The following is a 16,470-nucleotide window of genomic DNA, read 5'->3' as shown; positions in this document are numbered from 1 at the left end:
CCAAGCTGCTCCAAACTTGCAGCAAACTCCACTCGGGCTCCTGCCTTTAACTCCTTCCTCGCCTGACTCCCGGCTCGGGTGCCCATCCGGGGAGAGGGCTTGGCTGGTGGGAGAGCTGGCAGCATGTGGGGACACAGCCGAGCCTTGAGCTTGAGGGGTCGCGGTGGAAAGGGAAGGTGACGGGAAGAAAGCGGGTGTCAGATCCCATCGCCTCCGTCGGGCTCAAAATCGCTCCTGGTGCCACAGTGAATATTTCACCCTTCTTTGCACTCCGGGGAGTAAACAGGCAGGAATGCGCAATTAAAGTGATGTTGCACGTCCGGGTGGATGGATGGACGGACGGAGGGATGGGTGGACAGGGAGCTGCTGGTGTGTGGGAGGCAGCAGAGGCTGGAGGAGTGTGAAGGGGACGGATCAGCTGGCACCAGAGAGCCCAGGAGGTGAGCAAGGGCTGCAGTGGGTGGCCAGGACGTGTGAAACGGCTCTGTTTCATCAGAGGTTTTTCACCTGGCTGTACACATGGAACCAGAGCAGTGGTGACCCCCATGCTGCTGTGATGGGTGCGGAGCCACAGTCCTGCTGGGGCTCTCAGAAGGACTCGGTGTCAGGCAGGAGTGACTCTTGTGGGGATGCTGGAGGCTGCTGCCTGACTGTAGGCAGGGCTCGGGGAGCAGCTTCTCGAGGCTGTGGCACCTCCATGGGTGACTGCCAGCACTGCCTGACTGTCTCTCCTTCTTGCTTCCTCCAGCTGGCAAAGGAGAGCGAGCGTCTCCAAGCAATGATGGCCCATCTTCACATGAGACCTTCAGAGCCAAAGCCTTTCAGCCAACCTGTAAGCGTGCATCCGTCTCCTGCTCTCGTACATCCCCGCTGTCGCCCTCTCTCCTCCTGTTGCCCCTCCCCACTGGCTGCCATCTCCTCCCTGCCCTGCGCGTGGCCACCACAGATGGATGGGCTCCATGGGATGGACGTGCCCTGGCCACGCTCCAGTGAGCATCACCTGGTCCCGTGTGCTGGTGGAAGACATCAGGCAGGGTAAAACACAGCCTGTGTCAGCGTGTTGTGCTGCTCCACCAGCTCAGATACGTACATCCCGTGGCTGCAATCCTGTTCTGCGGGTTCCTCCCCACCTGTGGTTGCATCCTCGGTCCCATGGCTGCATCTCAGCTTGTGGGTGCATCCTTTTCTGCTGTTGCATCCCTGTCCCGTGGGTGCATCCTCTCTCATGGTTGCATCCCTGTCACAGAATCGTGGAATCGCTAGGTTGGAAATGACCTTTGAGATCATCAAGCCCAACAGTACCTGTCCATTACTAAACCATATCCTTAAGCACTTCATCTGCCCATATTTTAAACCCCTCCAGGGATGGGGACTCAACCACCTCCCTGGGCAGCCTCTGCCAGTGCTTGAAAACCCTTTCAGTGAAGGAATTTTTCCTCATGTCCAATCTGAACCTCCCCCGGTGCAGCTTGAGGCCATATCCCTTGGTTGCATCCCGTCCTGCAGCTGCATCCTCTCCCACGATTGCATCCCCATCCTTTGGCTGCATCCCATCCTGCGGTTGCGCCCCATCCCTGCTAAGCCCACCAAGTCTCCCCTCTACGAGTCCTTCGCTGCTTGTGTTGCGGCACGCGCCGGCTCAGCCGGTGTGTCTGGGGCTCTCCCAGCCCCTGCCTTCCCTGCACTGATGCCCAACTGCCTGCCCTCCCTCCCGCCTGTCCGTGCAGCTGAACCTGGTCTCCAGTGCCACCCTCTCCAAGAGCACTTCCGACACGTTCCCCGACGGCTTACCTCATCCCCCCACCTCCGCCACGGCGCCCATCACCCCGCTGCGGCAGGGCCCCTCCGTCATCAGCTCTTCCACTTTACACAACGTGGGGCCCATCCGCAGGAGAAACTCAGAGAAGTTCTGCACCCCGATATCTTCAGGTGAGCTCTGAAAATGGGCTCAGCACCCTCCATCCTGAGGACCTCAGGTCCCAAAGCGGATCCCTTCACTCCCTGTGCCCTCCATCCTGAGCACCTTGGGTCCCAAAGCGGATCCCTTCACTCCCTGCACCCTCCACCCTAAGGACCTCGGGTCCCAAAGCGGGTCCCTTCACTCCCTGCACCCTCTATCCTAAGGACCTCGGGTCCCAAAGCGGGTCCCTTCACTCCCTGCACCTTCCGTCCTGAGGACCTCAGGTCCCAAAGCGGGTCCCTTCACTCCCTGCACCCTCCATCCTAAGGACCTCGGGTCCCAAAGCGGGTCCCTTCACTCCCTGCACCCTCTATCCTAAGGACCTCGGGTCCCAAAGCGGGTCCCTTCACTCCCTGCACCTTCCGTCCTGAGGACCTCAGGTCCCAAAGCGGGTCCCTTCACTCCCTGCACCCTCCATCCTAAGGACCTCGGGTCCCAAAGCGGGTCCCTTCACTCCCTGTGCCCTCCATCCTGAGGACCTCAGGTCCCAAAGCGGGTCCCTTCACTCCCTGCACCCTCCATCCTAAGGACCTCAGGTCCCAAAGCTGGTCTCTTCACTCCCTGCACCCTCCATCCTAAGGACCTCGGGTCCCAAAGCAGGTCCCTTCACTCCCTGTGCCCTCTATCCTAAGGACCTCGGGTCCCAAAGCAGGTCCCTTCACTCCCTGCACCCCTGTTTCTTGTCCCCCCTCCAGAACTTGCACAGAATCACGAGTTCTACAAAAATGCGGACGTCCGGCCGCCCTTCACGTATGCCTCACTCATCCGGCAGGTGAGTGGCTCCCACGCCATGGGGTTCAGTTCTGCACCCCAAGACCTGCTTGTGGAGCAGCTTGGTTGAAGCCACGCTCTTCCCCACTTTCTCATTCCTGGGGGAACCCCTGAACCCTGATTCCTGCTCCTCCTGCCTCACCGTAGGATGGTCATCGACCCCCACCGGGGCATCGCGAGTGATGCTCTTGTCCCTTTTCTGGTTTCCCAGGCCATCCTGGAGACCCCTGACAGGCAGCTAACGTTGAACGAAATCTATAACTGGTTCACACGGATGTTTGCCTATTTCCGGAGGAACACGGCCACCTGGAAGGTGAGAGCAACCCCTCTCAGCACTGTGAGGCTCACCTCATCCCACCACTGGGCTCACTATATCCCATTTGGGAGTGGGAGATGCTCCAGCTTTCTGTGAGCACCTGTAGTAAAGGGCCAGTTCATTGCACGGCTCTGAGATGGTGCAGGAAGTGATATTGTGGATCAATCCCACATTTTTCTCTCAAAATGCATCCCAGGTGTTTGGGGACACATTGCGCAGTAGGATACGGCAAAGGGACATGCTGTGGGGGGGTGGTTTGTGGAGCTGGGACTGGAGCAGATCCACCCATCACAGCACCAGGAGAAGGGCAGGGATAAGAGGGAGACACTCGAAATAGCAAAGAAGGTTAATGATAACCCAGAGGCAGGAGGTGCCGGCTTTGAGATGCGGCCGCGGTTGGGTCTCAGTGATGGCCAGGGATGCAGAAGCTGATTTGGAGGGATGGAGGGGACCCACAGCTCCGCTGTGAGCCCCCAAGCCTGTGCCCCCCGGCTCCCCACCCACATGCACAGTGCTGGATGGGCAGGGATCGGAAGTTTTTGGCACCAAGGAGCTGTTTGTCACTGGCCTGGGCTGACGGGTGTGAGTTTAGGGTGCCGAGGCTGCTTCCTCCTTGGTTATTTAGGAGCTGAGAAGTGAGAAAACGCGTCTCAGAGGACAGGGGTGGTGGTGAGAAGGAGCAGTTATGCCCCAACCAGGGAAGATTTATTTATTGCATCGTGCTGCATGAATCTACTGCCACCCAGCTTCCTCCTGCTCGGGGCAGCAAGAAGCAAAGGGAAACCAACACTTCAAAAAGAAAAGAATCAGAATAAGCAGAGGGCAAGCGAGATGGTGGAATTTGGAAAGGGTTAAGGAGGAACCAGTTATTCTGGAGCCCCCATGTGTTGCTTCTGCAGATCAGAGCTTGCAGGCAGGGGTTTGCTACTGTACAGAGAATTTTGGGTGAATAATAGGCTTCCAAGTGCTCTGGGTGGCCCCTGGCTGCGGCACGGCCCGTGCCAAGCAGGGCTGGCAAGTGGAAGGAGAAGGGCAGGAGCAGCCAGAGTTGCCTGGGCCAGTTTTTGGTGCTGGCCATGGCCTTGTGTCAGTCTGGAGTCCCCCTCACGGCACACGTGCAGCACTGCAGCGCTGCTGGGAGCATCCTCGGGAGCAGCGCTGCCACCACCAGCCCCGTGGGGACACCTCCAGCTTTGGGGAGAGGGTGGGAAGCGATGGAGAGCTGCTCCCCAGGATGGGGCAGAGCAGGGTCTATCCAGGGCAACCCTTTCCCAGCTCCGTGCCTCAGTTTCCCCATCTGTGCAATGAGATAATGGCAGGTGAAAATGCCATTTTCCTTTCCTTTTACTAGCTGAAAGGAATAAATGTTTCGGTTTTGTTCTTTTTGCAGCTCCCCTCACCCCGTGTTACCCGAGAGCAGAGCCGATGTTCTCACAGGGGCATCCCTCAGCCCTTCTGGCTCCCTTTTTGCTGCTCTTTTTTTTTTCCTGTTCCCCTACCAAAAGAGTTGGCAGGGGATTAAAAAGACCTGGTGTGGGGGAATGATTCCCTTCACAGTTTTCAGTGTTCAAGGTCAGGCTTGTTTTGAAAGAGGGGGAGACACAGGAAAAATATAAGGTATTTCCGCTCTTCAGAAAACCATTTCTGCTGCGGCTTCTCCCTCGTCTCCTGCTGTGTTTTCCCTCTGGGATGGGGCAGGGGTGCTGGGGTCAAGGTGGAAACCCCATCCCCATAGCGGAGCAGAGCCACGGTGCGGTGTGGGTGTCCACGGGGAGACCCCCAGCGCAGGGGGCAGGACTGGGGGCGTAAAGCAAACATCATTAGAAAAGACAAAGATGAGAAGCAAACAGAGCAGGCAAGGCTGGCACTGAACAAATACTCTCTCGAAATACAAAAGCCACGGTAGGATGAGGCAGGGGTCCATCCCGGCACCAGGCAGGAGGATTTGAACAACCTGATCCAGCAGGAGGTGTCCCTGCCCATAGCAAGGGGAGGAATTGGATGAGCTTTAAGGTCCCTTCCAATCCAAACCGTTCCATGGTTCGATGATTCCCGTGTCGGGGATCTCACCTATCACCTTTTCTACGTCCTGGGACCAGCAACCTGCTCAGCACCTGGCATCCCGGGTTCCAGTGATGCTGAATCTCATCCTACCCGAAGCTAGGATTGATTTCATCTCCACTTTTGCCATTGCAAACGCGGCACCCGCTGGTTTCTGCAGGCAGGGGGGTGTCACAGAGTGGGGACGCGGGCACTGCTGGGGCTGCATCTCCGCGTGCATCAAGGGTTTGGGCTTTGCCACGCATCTTGCCTTTAATCAGGGCTTTGTTTGGACCAGGAGTCCCCTGTGCTCACAGGAAGGGGAGTGCAGGGCAGAATCCGGCCCTGGCAAGCGGAGGAATTCCTGTGTTTGCTCACCAGAACGTGGGGGTTCGAGGGCAGCAGCAGGACCCAGCCCCACACGGACTTCAGACCCCCAGGCGCGGGCAGGGAGTGGGGTGTTTGCAGGGACAGTGCAAGGACAGAGCGAGGGCCGGGGGCTCGTCCTGCAGTGTCCAGGGTGCCCCTTCGCTTTCCAGCTCCTCAGGATGCCCGTGTGTGCGGTGCTGAGTGCAGCCGGGCCCTTCTCTGTGGAGACAGAATCATAGAATGGCTTGGGTTGGATGGGACCTTAGACCCCATCCAGTTCCACCCCTGCCATGGGCAGGGACACCTCCCACGGGATCAGGGGCTCCCAGCCCCATCCAACCTGGCCTTGAACCCCTCCAGGGATGGGGCAGCCACCACTTCTTCAGGCAGCAGATGCCAGCACGGTGTCTGAGGACAAGTGATGTCTTGGTCCTTGGGGTAAGGCATGTTCCAAATTGAGCATATCCCTCTGTGTAGGAGTGATGGTGACACCAGGGATTCCTCAAAAAAACCTCCCACCAAACAGCAGCACCTGTGCCTGAATCTCCTTCCCCAGGAACGAGCTCCTGGGAGCCAGGGGAGCTGGTTGCAAAGTTTCCTCTTTGGGCTGGGTCTGCTAAACAGCGAGAGGAGCAGGAGCAGCACCGGGCACCACAGCACAGCTGGAGATGCTGAAGTTGGCTGGTGGGCAGTGGGTGCAGGGCAGCAGCCGATGGGTGGAAGGAAGGAAGGATGGATGGATAGATGGATAAATGGATAGATGGATGTGGATGGATGGATGGATGGATGGATGGATGGATGGGTGGATGGGTGGATGGATAGGTGGGTGGATGCAGGACGAAGGAAGGAGCCAATCTTTGTTTGGTTTTGTCCTTAAAGTAAAAAGAAAAAGGGGCAATGGTACAATTTGATGAGTTTCTGGGAACTCTAAACACTTTGCAGCGTGGGGGGGTTCAGTCCTTGTGTCTCCTTTTGCCTTGTTGTGTTGGCCGGCTCCTTTGTTTATAGAGCCCCCGTTCGACCTTTTAAATTGCTGTTAATGTTTTAGCGTAACGAATTAGTCTCTCATCACGAATCAGGACTCGAAATAAAAAAAAATATATATAAAAAAAAAACCCTCCGAGGCCAACTTCCTGAAATTGGGGTCATTCTCATTTGCAAGGCAGAGAATCTGAGAACCTTAATGCAAGGAAATTTATTCAAAGGCAGAGCCCCGGCGTGATTAGGCCCTTTGTAATTATAGCTCGGAGAGATTCCACTCCAGCCTCCTGCCTCCCTCATGGATTAGCAAGTGAGTCGGAAAAATACACAGGATTTAATTAGAGGCAAATTAAAATTGGTAATGAAATAGGGGCAGTAGCAAATGGCAGGGAGTTGGAAGGGGAAAAGGGAGCTGGTATCTCTCGGGGCTGTGCTGTCTGCCTACGTGTGTGTCTCTTTATTTTACATTTAGAAATGTAAAGATGGTCGATGTAAAGAAGAAAGGGAGGGAAAGGACCAAAAGGGAGGGTCGGGGGGAGAAAAAGAAAAGAAAAATTAGCTAGCTTTGCTGAGCATCACCAAGTCAGCTGTAGTGACGAGGGTGGCTCTGCTCCTGGGTCCTTGCTGATGTGACTTGTCCCTTGTCCCAAGCTGTCCCCATCCTCCTCAGTATCTTGCCCCATCCTGGAGGGGTTCAAGGCCAGGTTGGATGGGACTTGGAGCAACCTGATCCAGTGGGAGGTGTCCCTGCCCATGACAGGGGGTGGAACTGAGCGGGCTTTGAGGTCCCTTCTGACCCAAATCATTTGAGGATTCTATGATCTGGCCAAGGTCCACAACTGTCCCATGTGCAGCTTGGGAGCTCAGCTCCTAAACCCCCTTGGTGCTGCTGGGGTGAGCAAGCATTTGCAGCATCTCCATTTGGACTGTAAACAAGCCAAGCATGGAGAAGAAAGCCTGGATCCATGGGAACCTGCAAGGGTGGGGTGAGGAGAAGGGTGGGGAGGAAAAGGGGTCCATGTCACTGAGCATTCCTGCTTGCGTTGCCCGCAGAACGCCGTCCGCCACAACCTGAGCCTGCACAAGTGCTTCGTGCGCGTGGAGAACGTCAAGGGAGCCGTCTGGACTGTCGATGAGCACGAGTACCAAAAGCGAAGGCCACCAAAGATGACAGGGTGGGTCCTCCTCTCCCATGCGATGGAGCCTGGGAGCTGCTCTTGCACCCACCTCCACCGCCAACCCCCCTATCCCTGGGCTGGGAGCTCTCAGCCGTGCATTGTTTTGCTTTCTCTCTTGCTGCAGGAGTCCGACTTTAGTCAAAAACATGATTTCAGGACTCGGGTACGGAGCACTTAATGCAAGTTACCAGGTAAGGACCCAAACCCATCCTTGGCAGGGATGCCGGGACACTGAACCCCCACTGCTCCGCAGTCCTGTTGTCCGTCACGGTCTCACATCCTTCGTGCTTTGAGCCGCTGCCACTTTCTCTTGCAGGCTGCGCTGGCAGAGAGCAGCTTCCCACTGCTGAACAGCCCCACCATGATCAACACCAGCTCGGCCAGCGGCATGCTGCACGTGGGCCACGACGACGTCAGCAGCACCGTGGAGCAGGTCAACAGCAACGGCAGCAACAGCCCCCGCCTGTCCCCACAGCAGTACAGGTCAGCCTGGCGGGGGACAAGGGACAAGGGATGGTGCTGGTGGGCATTACTGGGCTGCTGGAGGGTTTGGAGCTAAGGGATAGTGGCGTTCCAGGCAACTGGAGCTGCTTCTTACCTCCCATGGCTCCCAAACCCTGAAAGGAAGTTGTGGAGAGGAGGGTGCTGGCCTCTTCTCCCAAGTGACAGGACGAGAGGGAATGGCCTCAAGCTCCACCAGGGGAGGTTTAGGCTGAACATCAGGAAAAAAATTTTCATGGAAAGGGTCATTGGTCCCTGGCAGAGGCTGCCCAGGGAAGGGGGTTGAGTCCCCTTCCCTGGAGGGGTTTAAGGGATGGGTGGATGAGGCACTGAGGGACATGGTTTAGTGATTGATGGGAATGGTTGGACTCAATGATCTGGTGGGTCTTTTCCAACCTGGTGATCCTGTGTAATTCTGTATGGGGATGGAAGGGATTTGGAGTGGTTGCATCCAGTGGGACTTGGCTCCCCGAGGCTGAAGGCTTCCCTCCCTGCAGCCATCCAGTGCACGTGAAGGAAGAACCCGCCGAGGCAGAAGATGACAGCAGACCCGTCTCGCTGATGGCCACCACCAACCAGAATGTGACGATTCCCGATGACAGGGACCTGGAGGAGGAGCTGCCAGTGGAAGACTTGTCCTAAGGACCCCTTCCTCCTCCTCACCGAGGGACAAACCCTTCCCACCCTCCTGGCCGGAGACCAAATGACAGCTTCCACCTCTCCAAGGTGACCTTCGGCGTTAACCCGTTTCTTAAAGGCACTTCCACAAAGCAAAAGGTTTTCCTTGGTGCAACAACCCGTTGCTGACGGCGTGTTCCTCCCGCTCCCATCGACCCTGTGCCGCGGCCCTGGGGACCGACAGACCCTGCGGCACAAGAAGCAGAAACCCAAGAGCTGGGCTTTTTCTCCCCTCCTCCCTTGGTTAGTGACTGGTGAACGAGGATGGTAGGTTGTTTCTGTCCAAAATGGTCCCTTCCTTCCTTCCCCTTGTGTGGTGGCCGTGGGGAAGGCTCCTCCGTCCCCACTTCCCTGGTGATGCTCTGCCAGCGACCGCCCCGGGGAGAGAAGGCGATGGCAGGAACCCGCCGGCATCTCTCCGTCCCCTAGTGGGTTTTGCACTAGGAGGGACCGTGGACCCTGCCCACGCGCTGCCTCCACCCAGCTTTGGGGGAAGAAACAGCAGAAATGAGGGTGAGTCCTCTGCCGTGGTCTGGACACCGGGCTCGCACCGTTGGCTTGCGACTGGGGAAGGATGAGGACCGGCGGCGTTGGTGGGACTGGGTCCCCTTTGCCTTGTCACCTCTGGCAGGTTGCTAAGCCCACCCGGGTTGACTGCGATCCCTGAGCCCTGCAGTCTCTGCTGGTGGATCTGGTGGCCCCCAGCAGCGATGACCGTCCCCAGCCGACCTCCAGCGCCGGGCAGCGAGGACACAGCTCCCCGATTCCTTCTTAAAATCGGCTGCGGCGCTGACACCTCTCCCAGCCCATGCAGGGGTGGCCAGTGGCCTGACTTCAACTTCAGGGAAAGTCCCCTGCGTGCCCGGTTCCTCCTCCAAAGCTGGGGCAATGGCACAAGGAGGCGGCATCCACCACCGCTGAGCATCCTCCTGGGAGGCACTCGCAGAGGAGCTGGCGTGGGCAGAGCCTGGCACCGAGCTGCTGCTTGGTGGCCCCGACCTGGCTGTGGCTGGCGAGCCGAGCTGCTTTCATCTTTTCTTTTCGTTATCCTTTTGTGTGTGTCCAGATGGGAAGATACCAAAAGATTTCTAGAGACAGAAGGTCCGTAGTTCAGGTGAACAGATGGTATTGATGCCAAAAAAAAAAAAAAAAAAAAAAGAGAGAAATATTAATAATAATGAGAACAACACAACCAAACAGCCCTCTTCTCCCTGCTCTTTCTTTCTGTGGTGGTGACGTGGGTACTCGGCACTGGGCTCCTCCTCGCTGGCAGCTGGTGGCCTCGGGGACCAGGACCTTTCCTGGCGTGGCTGGGCTGGCACTGGCTGTCATGGCACACAGCGGGGTGTCAGGGGACTTGCTGTGATGGACAAGGAGCTGCTCCTGGGTTTGAGCCCAGCTCCGGGCTCTCCCAAAGCGATCCTGAGGGCTGCTTCGTCCCTCCCTGCGCCTGGCACCTCCAAGTTGAGATGCTGGCAGTGGGGGCAGCCCCAGCCCCATGCCGGGATCCGGGTGCAGCAACCCCAGGAGCTGTGGTTTGGGTTGAAAGCACGACCCGCAGGTGTGGCTCGTGGGGATCTCTGCTCATTTGTCACCGTGCATCACCTCTGCGGTGTCCCCAAGGGGCTTTTCACCCCGTGGCATGTGTTGTCCCCAGGGTGAGCCCGTACCTCAAATCGCCCCAGCACGTCTTGTTGCACTGCCGATTGCATCCTCGGTACCCAGGTGCCTGCTGAGATGGAGGGGGGGTACCTGGCTCCCCCCTGCTTTGTCCCCCTGTGCCACCCCAGCACCATCCTGGGGGATGCCAAGACCCTCAGGGAGCAGCAGCTGCCCTGGGGGGAGGCACAGCCTGGTGGGGGCTACTGCTGGGGGTCACTAGCATCTCCCCCGGCTGGTGCTGCAAGGGGGTTCTTTACTTTTCTTATAAGAAACAGAAAAACCTGCAAAATCTGCTGCTGCTGGGTGCTGGCTGTGCCGTGCCGAGCCGGCCTTCGCTAGGTGTCTCCACTCGACCCGTGTTTCTCCCTGTGCTGCAGCCTCGCTCTCTCCTTCGCCCGCTGCTGAAATATCAAGGCAAGGAGATTTGCCAAGCCACCAGCTTCCCCTCACCCTCCAGCTTCTACCAGTTCGTCCTTGCGGCCACCAGCTCCCACCGGGCTCTGCCAGACACCAAAGACTCTGCCCTGGCTGGGGGGCTTGAACTGAACCCCATTTCTTGCAGGGTGGGTGCAGCCTGAGTATTTTCCTTTCCTTTCCCTTCCCTTTCCCTTTCCTTCCTCCTTCCTTTCTCTTTCCTTCTTTTTTCCTTCTTTTCCCCCTTTCTTTCTCCTTTTCTTTTCCCTTCTTTCCTTTTTTCTTCTTTTCTTTTCCCTTCTTTCCTTTTTTCTTCTTTTCTGTTCCCTTCTTTTATTTTTCCTTCTTTCCCTCTTCTCTTTCTCAGTCTTTGGATTTTAAGTTATTGTTTCAAACAAGTTTACAGCTGCCGCAGGCAGGCGTTTCGTGTCACGCTTTACTCCTTTCCTTGTCTGAAGGAGCAGGGCAGGATGAATGGGATGGATGTTGGTGTCCTCCACTGCTTCTCCATCTCGGTTCACCTTCAGCATCCCCCTCCATCCCTATTTTTGGTTCATATCTCCAATTCTGCCTCTTCACGCCAGCAGCCGGTGTCGCCCCTCGTGCTGCTCCAGCAGGTCTGGACCACCCCAGTGGAACCAGCTGGCTTTGTACTGGGGATGACCTGCCCTTTTACTGGTGTTGCTTGTCCTTTCTGCAGCAGGAGAAGGTTTTACAGCCTGATTTATGCGAGCACAGCTGGGGTGCAGGAGAGGGGATGTGGTGGGTGCTGCTAGGGTTCTCCTGCTGGAGGCTCCATCCCCACAGCTCCGAGCTCTGCGTGGTTCTCATTGTTCTGGGATGGTTCAGTCGCTCCCATCCGTTTACTCCTCCTGAATCCTTTCCCCTCGCCTTCCTCGTGCTTTTCAAGTTATTTAGAGCTGCGTAACCCCCTGGTTTTTGCATACGGTTCAGCCAAGGCGCTCCTGGCAGGAGCACACCCGGCGAGCCCTCCCATGCCACTGCCATCCCGCTCAGGGTGGGAGTTAGTATATTTTTAAGCTTTTCCAGAGGTACAGGCAACCCCGAAATGCCTCCACATCTCCACAGATCCAAAATCCCGGGACTCCATCACCCCCAAAACCCCACGAGCACAACCTGGCGCCTTCCCCTCCACCTCGGGATATTCCTATAGGTCTTTAGCCACCATTCTGGCTCCAAAGAGCACTCTATATATATTATATATATATATAAATAAATATATAAATATAAAGGAGTTTTTTTTCTTTAAACACATGCACAGGTTTGGCAAGTCCTGTGGCTCCAGGTGATGCCTCTTCCCCGGCTGTTGCTGAAACGGGAATCACGGTGGGTGATTTAACGAGAAACGTGCCCGGTTTGATACTCAGGGGTAAATTTAATTCATTTTTCTTACCCCCCAACCCTGCCTGCCGCCCCTGCAGGGTCCCAGCCCATCCCAGGTACCGTGACGCCTGCACACACACACCCCTTGGCTTTCTTTTTTGCCGTTTTGGGTTTCTTTTTTGCTGTTTTTTACCGAGTTCTGCGTGTCTTACCTCAAACACAGGGAGGGGGATAAGGAAGGATTAAAGGACCAAACACAACGTGTGGCAGAATTGTATGTCTGTATATATTGAGATATATATATACTGGGTTTAAACCTACCAACACGAATTGTTCATTTTGGGTTTTTCTGGGTTTTTATTGTTTTATTCCCTGTTTCTTCCCCCCTCTGTGAGGGGAAGGGATGGGCACCTCCCTGGAAGTAAAGGCATTTTTCTGCTGTCTTTCACTGAAGGAATTACTCATTTTTTCCACGTTTTTCTATTTTGTTTCCAATGAATTTTTTTACCCTCCCCCAAATAGCTAGAGCTGGAGGGGGCAGAAACCAGTGCTTGAAGGGCAAGGGTACTGGTAGCACTGGGAGGCTGCTGGGGAGGCCAGTGGAGACGAAGGGAAAGCAGCAGCTGAACCTGCGTTAAACCAAAGGGTTTCTTTGCTTTGTTTACACGCCTGGCCGGCCTCGCAGCCTGAGAGGATCACCCTGGATCTAGGTTTTTGTCCTGGAAGCGTTGGGGAAGGTAGGGACGGGTCAGAGCCCCGGGGGCTTGGGGACCCTCTGCTCCCCAGAGCTGCTCAGTGGAACCCAGGTTGGGTGCCCAGGGTGGGAGCATCCTCATCCCTTGGAGATGTTGGGAGCATCCCCATCCCTTGAAGATATTGGGAGCATCCCCATCCCTTGGAGATGTTGGGAGCATCCCCATCCCTTGGAGATGTTGGGAGCATCCCCATCCCTTGGAGATGTTGGGAGCATCCCCATCCCTGGAGATATTGGGAGCATCCCCATCCCTTGGAGATGTTGGGAACTTCCCCATCCCCTGGGGATGCTTGGGGCATCTCCATCCCATGGGGATTCTGGGAGCTTCCCCATCCCTTGGGGATGCTAGGAGCATCCCTTCCTCTGGGAAGCACCAACCCTGCCACAGTCTTCTTCTTCCCCCTGCCACCCCTTTTTTTTCCCCCATCCTCTTTGGCACTGGGTGGGAAGGTGATGCTGGGGAGGTGGGATGAGGTCCGAGGGGGCTGGAGGGTGGAAGGGAGGGAGGATGTGTATAAAGTGACTCTTTCTCTCCCGCCGCCGCCTTCGCTGCCGCATCCCTCGTGCTGTATAAAGGAAATAGCATTGCTGTGTATTTGTACTCTGAACTTCCGTGTGTCTGCGTTGGCAGACGGTAAACCCTTGTACAGTAGATCTAGCTGCATGTAATCTGTATGGACAATGGCATTATAAAATGCAATAAAATAAATTACTTATCATGCTGCTCTGCTGGCTGCTTTGTTATGATTATTGATTTATAAAATATCTGACTTGTAATTCTTGTAGGCTCTTTAGGACCAAGGTCAGCCTGGGTGTCAGAGGGGAGAGAAGTTCCTTGCTCTGCACTGTTGCTGTTGGGGTAGAACGGAATCATAGAATGGTTTGGATCAGAACAGGCCTCAAAGCACATCCAGTTCCAACACCTCCCACTGGATCAGGGGCTCCAAGCTCCATCCAACCTGGCCTTGAACACCTCCAGGGATGGGGCAGCCACAACTTCTCCAAGAAACCTGTTCCAGGGCCTCCCCACCCTCACAGCAAAACATTTCTCCCTAAGATCTCATCTCAATCTCCCCTCTTCCAGCTGAAAACCATTCCCTCTCATCCCATCCCTGCCCTCCCTGATCCAGAGCCCCTCCCCAGCTTTCCTGGAGCTCCTTTCGGTACTGGAAGCTGCTCTAAGGTCTCCCTGCAGCCTTGCCTTCTCTCCTCTCCTCTCCCAACCCCAACTCTCTCAGGCTGGCACTGAAAGCAGAGCCAGGTTTGCAACCCTGGGATCTGCCCTTTAAAAACAAATCAGCAAGGTTTCGGTGCTCCCCTTGGGGAATCGACTTCCCAGAGCTTCGGGGCTTCACCAGCAGGAACTTTTGGCCATTGCATTATTGTTTTATCCTAAATATCCTTGCTCCAAGGCCCAGCCAGAGCTGCAGCAGCAAGGGGGACAGAGATGGGGATTTGGCTGCCAGCGCAGCCCCCGGCCGCCCCGCAGCCCCTCGGTTCGCAGCCCAGTGAGATCGCTGGCTCCCATCTCCGTCTAGACCCTGCCAATATTAATAGACTGTTATATCCCCTTTCCCTCCACTGCTCCGTCTCGGCCAAACTTGCTTAATCTTTTTTCCAGTGGCCCTTTTCCAAGGCTCTTTGAACCGTGGCCAGCTCGCCGATGGCTTCCTGGGGCGCACGGATCGTGCCTTTGCCAGCCCCTCGCTGCCCACCCAGGGGACCTGATCCAGCACCCATGGGCGCACGAGCCGTGCAGAGGGGTCTGTCCCCATCCTCCATCCTCCACCAGCTCCCACGGGGAGGTCACGGGGGCTCGCGGCTGTCGATCGCTTGGGGAAGCATGTGGCTTTGATTGATTTAACACTTGGAGAAAGAGCTTTTTTTTAGCTTTTAAACTAGAATTTTTTTCTTTCTCCCACCCCCTTTGGTTTGTTTTTTTTCTTCTTTCTCTTGCTGTGGACATGAAAGCTCTGATTGCTGAACCAGTATGTGGATGGGGGAAGAGACTGGGAGCAGCCCCCCCCTTCCTACAGCTCCTGGGTGCAGAACAACCCCGTGCACCCAGAGAACAGCGGCAGCGGGCACCCACCCCTCTCCTCCTCCTCTCTGCTGGGCTCCAGAACCCACCCCCATGAGGATACCACCCTCCTTTCTGGCTAAATCAATGCTTTGCCCCAAATCCATGGGAGTTTTGTAAATCCCTAAAGCGCGATGTGGGGGTTGATGCTGGAATCGGAGCCCCCCAGCCAGGGAGGAGTTGCTGCCTCCATTTGCCCAGCCAGTGTAGCTTTCAAAGGGTTAAAAAGAAAAAAAAAAGAAAGAAAAAAGAGGAGGGAGTGCTTTTGGTTGGTTGTTTGTTTATTTGTTTTTTTAAAAAAATGTGCATGGAGGAATTGCAACAACTGGGGCCAGGAAGGGATGTGGCCACAACTTTCTTGCTCTGAGATCTGTTCACCTCCCTCCCTGAGCTGCTGATGTCTTGGGGGGGGTCTCTGGTTCAGGTGGCTTTTCCCCCCCCACAAAGACCAAGACTGGGGGCTGAAACAGCCCATATGGGCAGAGGGCTCTGCGTGTGCCCTCTGCCCTCAGCGGCCACCCTCCCATGGACCACGAGCAGGGTTTGCTCTCTGCTTCAATGTCCTTTCTGCTGCTCCAGTTTGGTGGTGGGGCTGGAGCCTGCAGGAGGGGCAGCACCTGGGGGTCCCATCCCACACTCTGGATGGGTAGAGACAAGTTCCTGGAAGAACAGCCCTCAAAGAGCCTTCGACTGCATCCAGCTGATTTATTTTTCTCTTGCCACTCAGGCAGCAAAGTGTTCCCTGCAGAGACACTGTGGTTGGTTTAATACCAGCAGCGCATCACGTCCAGAGCCTGGGGATGTGCCGGAGCGCCCTGCAGCTCAGGGGGTCTCAAAAAGTAGTGGGAAGGATAATTCTGGGTTTAGTAGCTGGGAAAGAAAAGACCAGGTATGAGGAGAGTGGGTGCTGGCTGGGTGTAAGCACCCAATTTTGCCACCCTAGCTTCCCTGAAAGCATCAGCTCGTACCCATCCGTGCAGAAACCTGGAACACCAACCCCAGCCCCCGGCGCAGGATGGGGAGGGAGGACAAAAGGGACCTTGTTGGTGAGTGTGAGCACACTCCATCGCTGCAGGATTGGCTGTGGGGAGCCCCAGAGAGGCTCTGACAAGGGCAGCCAGAGCAGGCAAGCACCCCCATCCCAAAGCCAAATTTGCTTTGATGCCCTTGCCCAGAAATGTGCTCAGGTTGAGCAGCAGTGGGGAGAAACATCAGCCCTGGGCCAGCATGATGCTGCCAAGTGTCATCATCCCCACCTCTGAGAGCACCCGTATCCTCCCCAGCGAGGCATTTCTTGGTGCCTCCGTTTCCTTCCCCGCAAAGGGCTGTGGTGATGCTCACTGCCTGGCTGGGATGGGGTCAGTGACCCCCCAAGCTGAGGTCCCCCCTGGTCCCCGAGGTGCAGGGTGATGGGTGGTGGCT

General features: G+C 56.1%; 1 protein-coding gene across 3 annotated transcripts in view; it reads left to right on the top strand.

Moving 5' to 3' along the window:
- Positions 1 to 13,687, top strand: part of FOXP4 (forkhead box P4) — a 68,959-nt gene extending 55,272 nt beyond the window's left edge. For 2 of the 3 annotated variants that reach the window (XM_069876105.1, XM_069876104.1), the window contains 8 exons: positions 749 to 832; positions 1,728 to 1,929; positions 2,656 to 2,732; positions 2,943 to 3,044; positions 7,491 to 7,612; positions 7,740 to 7,806; positions 7,932 to 8,098; positions 8,614 to 9,405. In XM_069876105.1, coding sequence (XP_069732206.1) covers positions 749 to 832; positions 1,728 to 1,929; positions 2,656 to 2,732; positions 2,943 to 3,044; positions 7,491 to 7,612; positions 7,740 to 7,806; positions 7,932 to 8,098; positions 8,614 to 8,758 — 966 coding nt within the window. In that variant the 3' untranslated portion in view covers positions 8,759 to 9,405. Of the gene's footprint in view, positions 1 to 748; positions 833 to 1,727; positions 1,930 to 2,655; positions 2,733 to 2,942; positions 3,045 to 7,490; positions 7,613 to 7,739; positions 7,807 to 7,931; positions 8,099 to 8,613; positions 9,406 to 12,152 lie in introns of those variants that run through there. The other variant, XR_011339070.1, reaches the window with a different exon arrangement.
- The last annotated feature ends 2,783 nt before the right edge of the window (positions 13,688 to 16,470 follow it).

Source organism: Phaenicophaeus curvirostris, chromosome 24, assembly GCF_032191515.1.
Source record: "Phaenicophaeus curvirostris isolate KB17595 chromosome 24, BPBGC_Pcur_1.0, whole genome shotgun sequence".
Lineage (NCBI taxonomy): Eukaryota > Metazoa > Chordata > Aves > Cuculiformes > Cuculidae > Phaenicophaeus > Phaenicophaeus curvirostris.
This window is presented reverse-complemented; position numbering and strand designations above follow the sequence as displayed.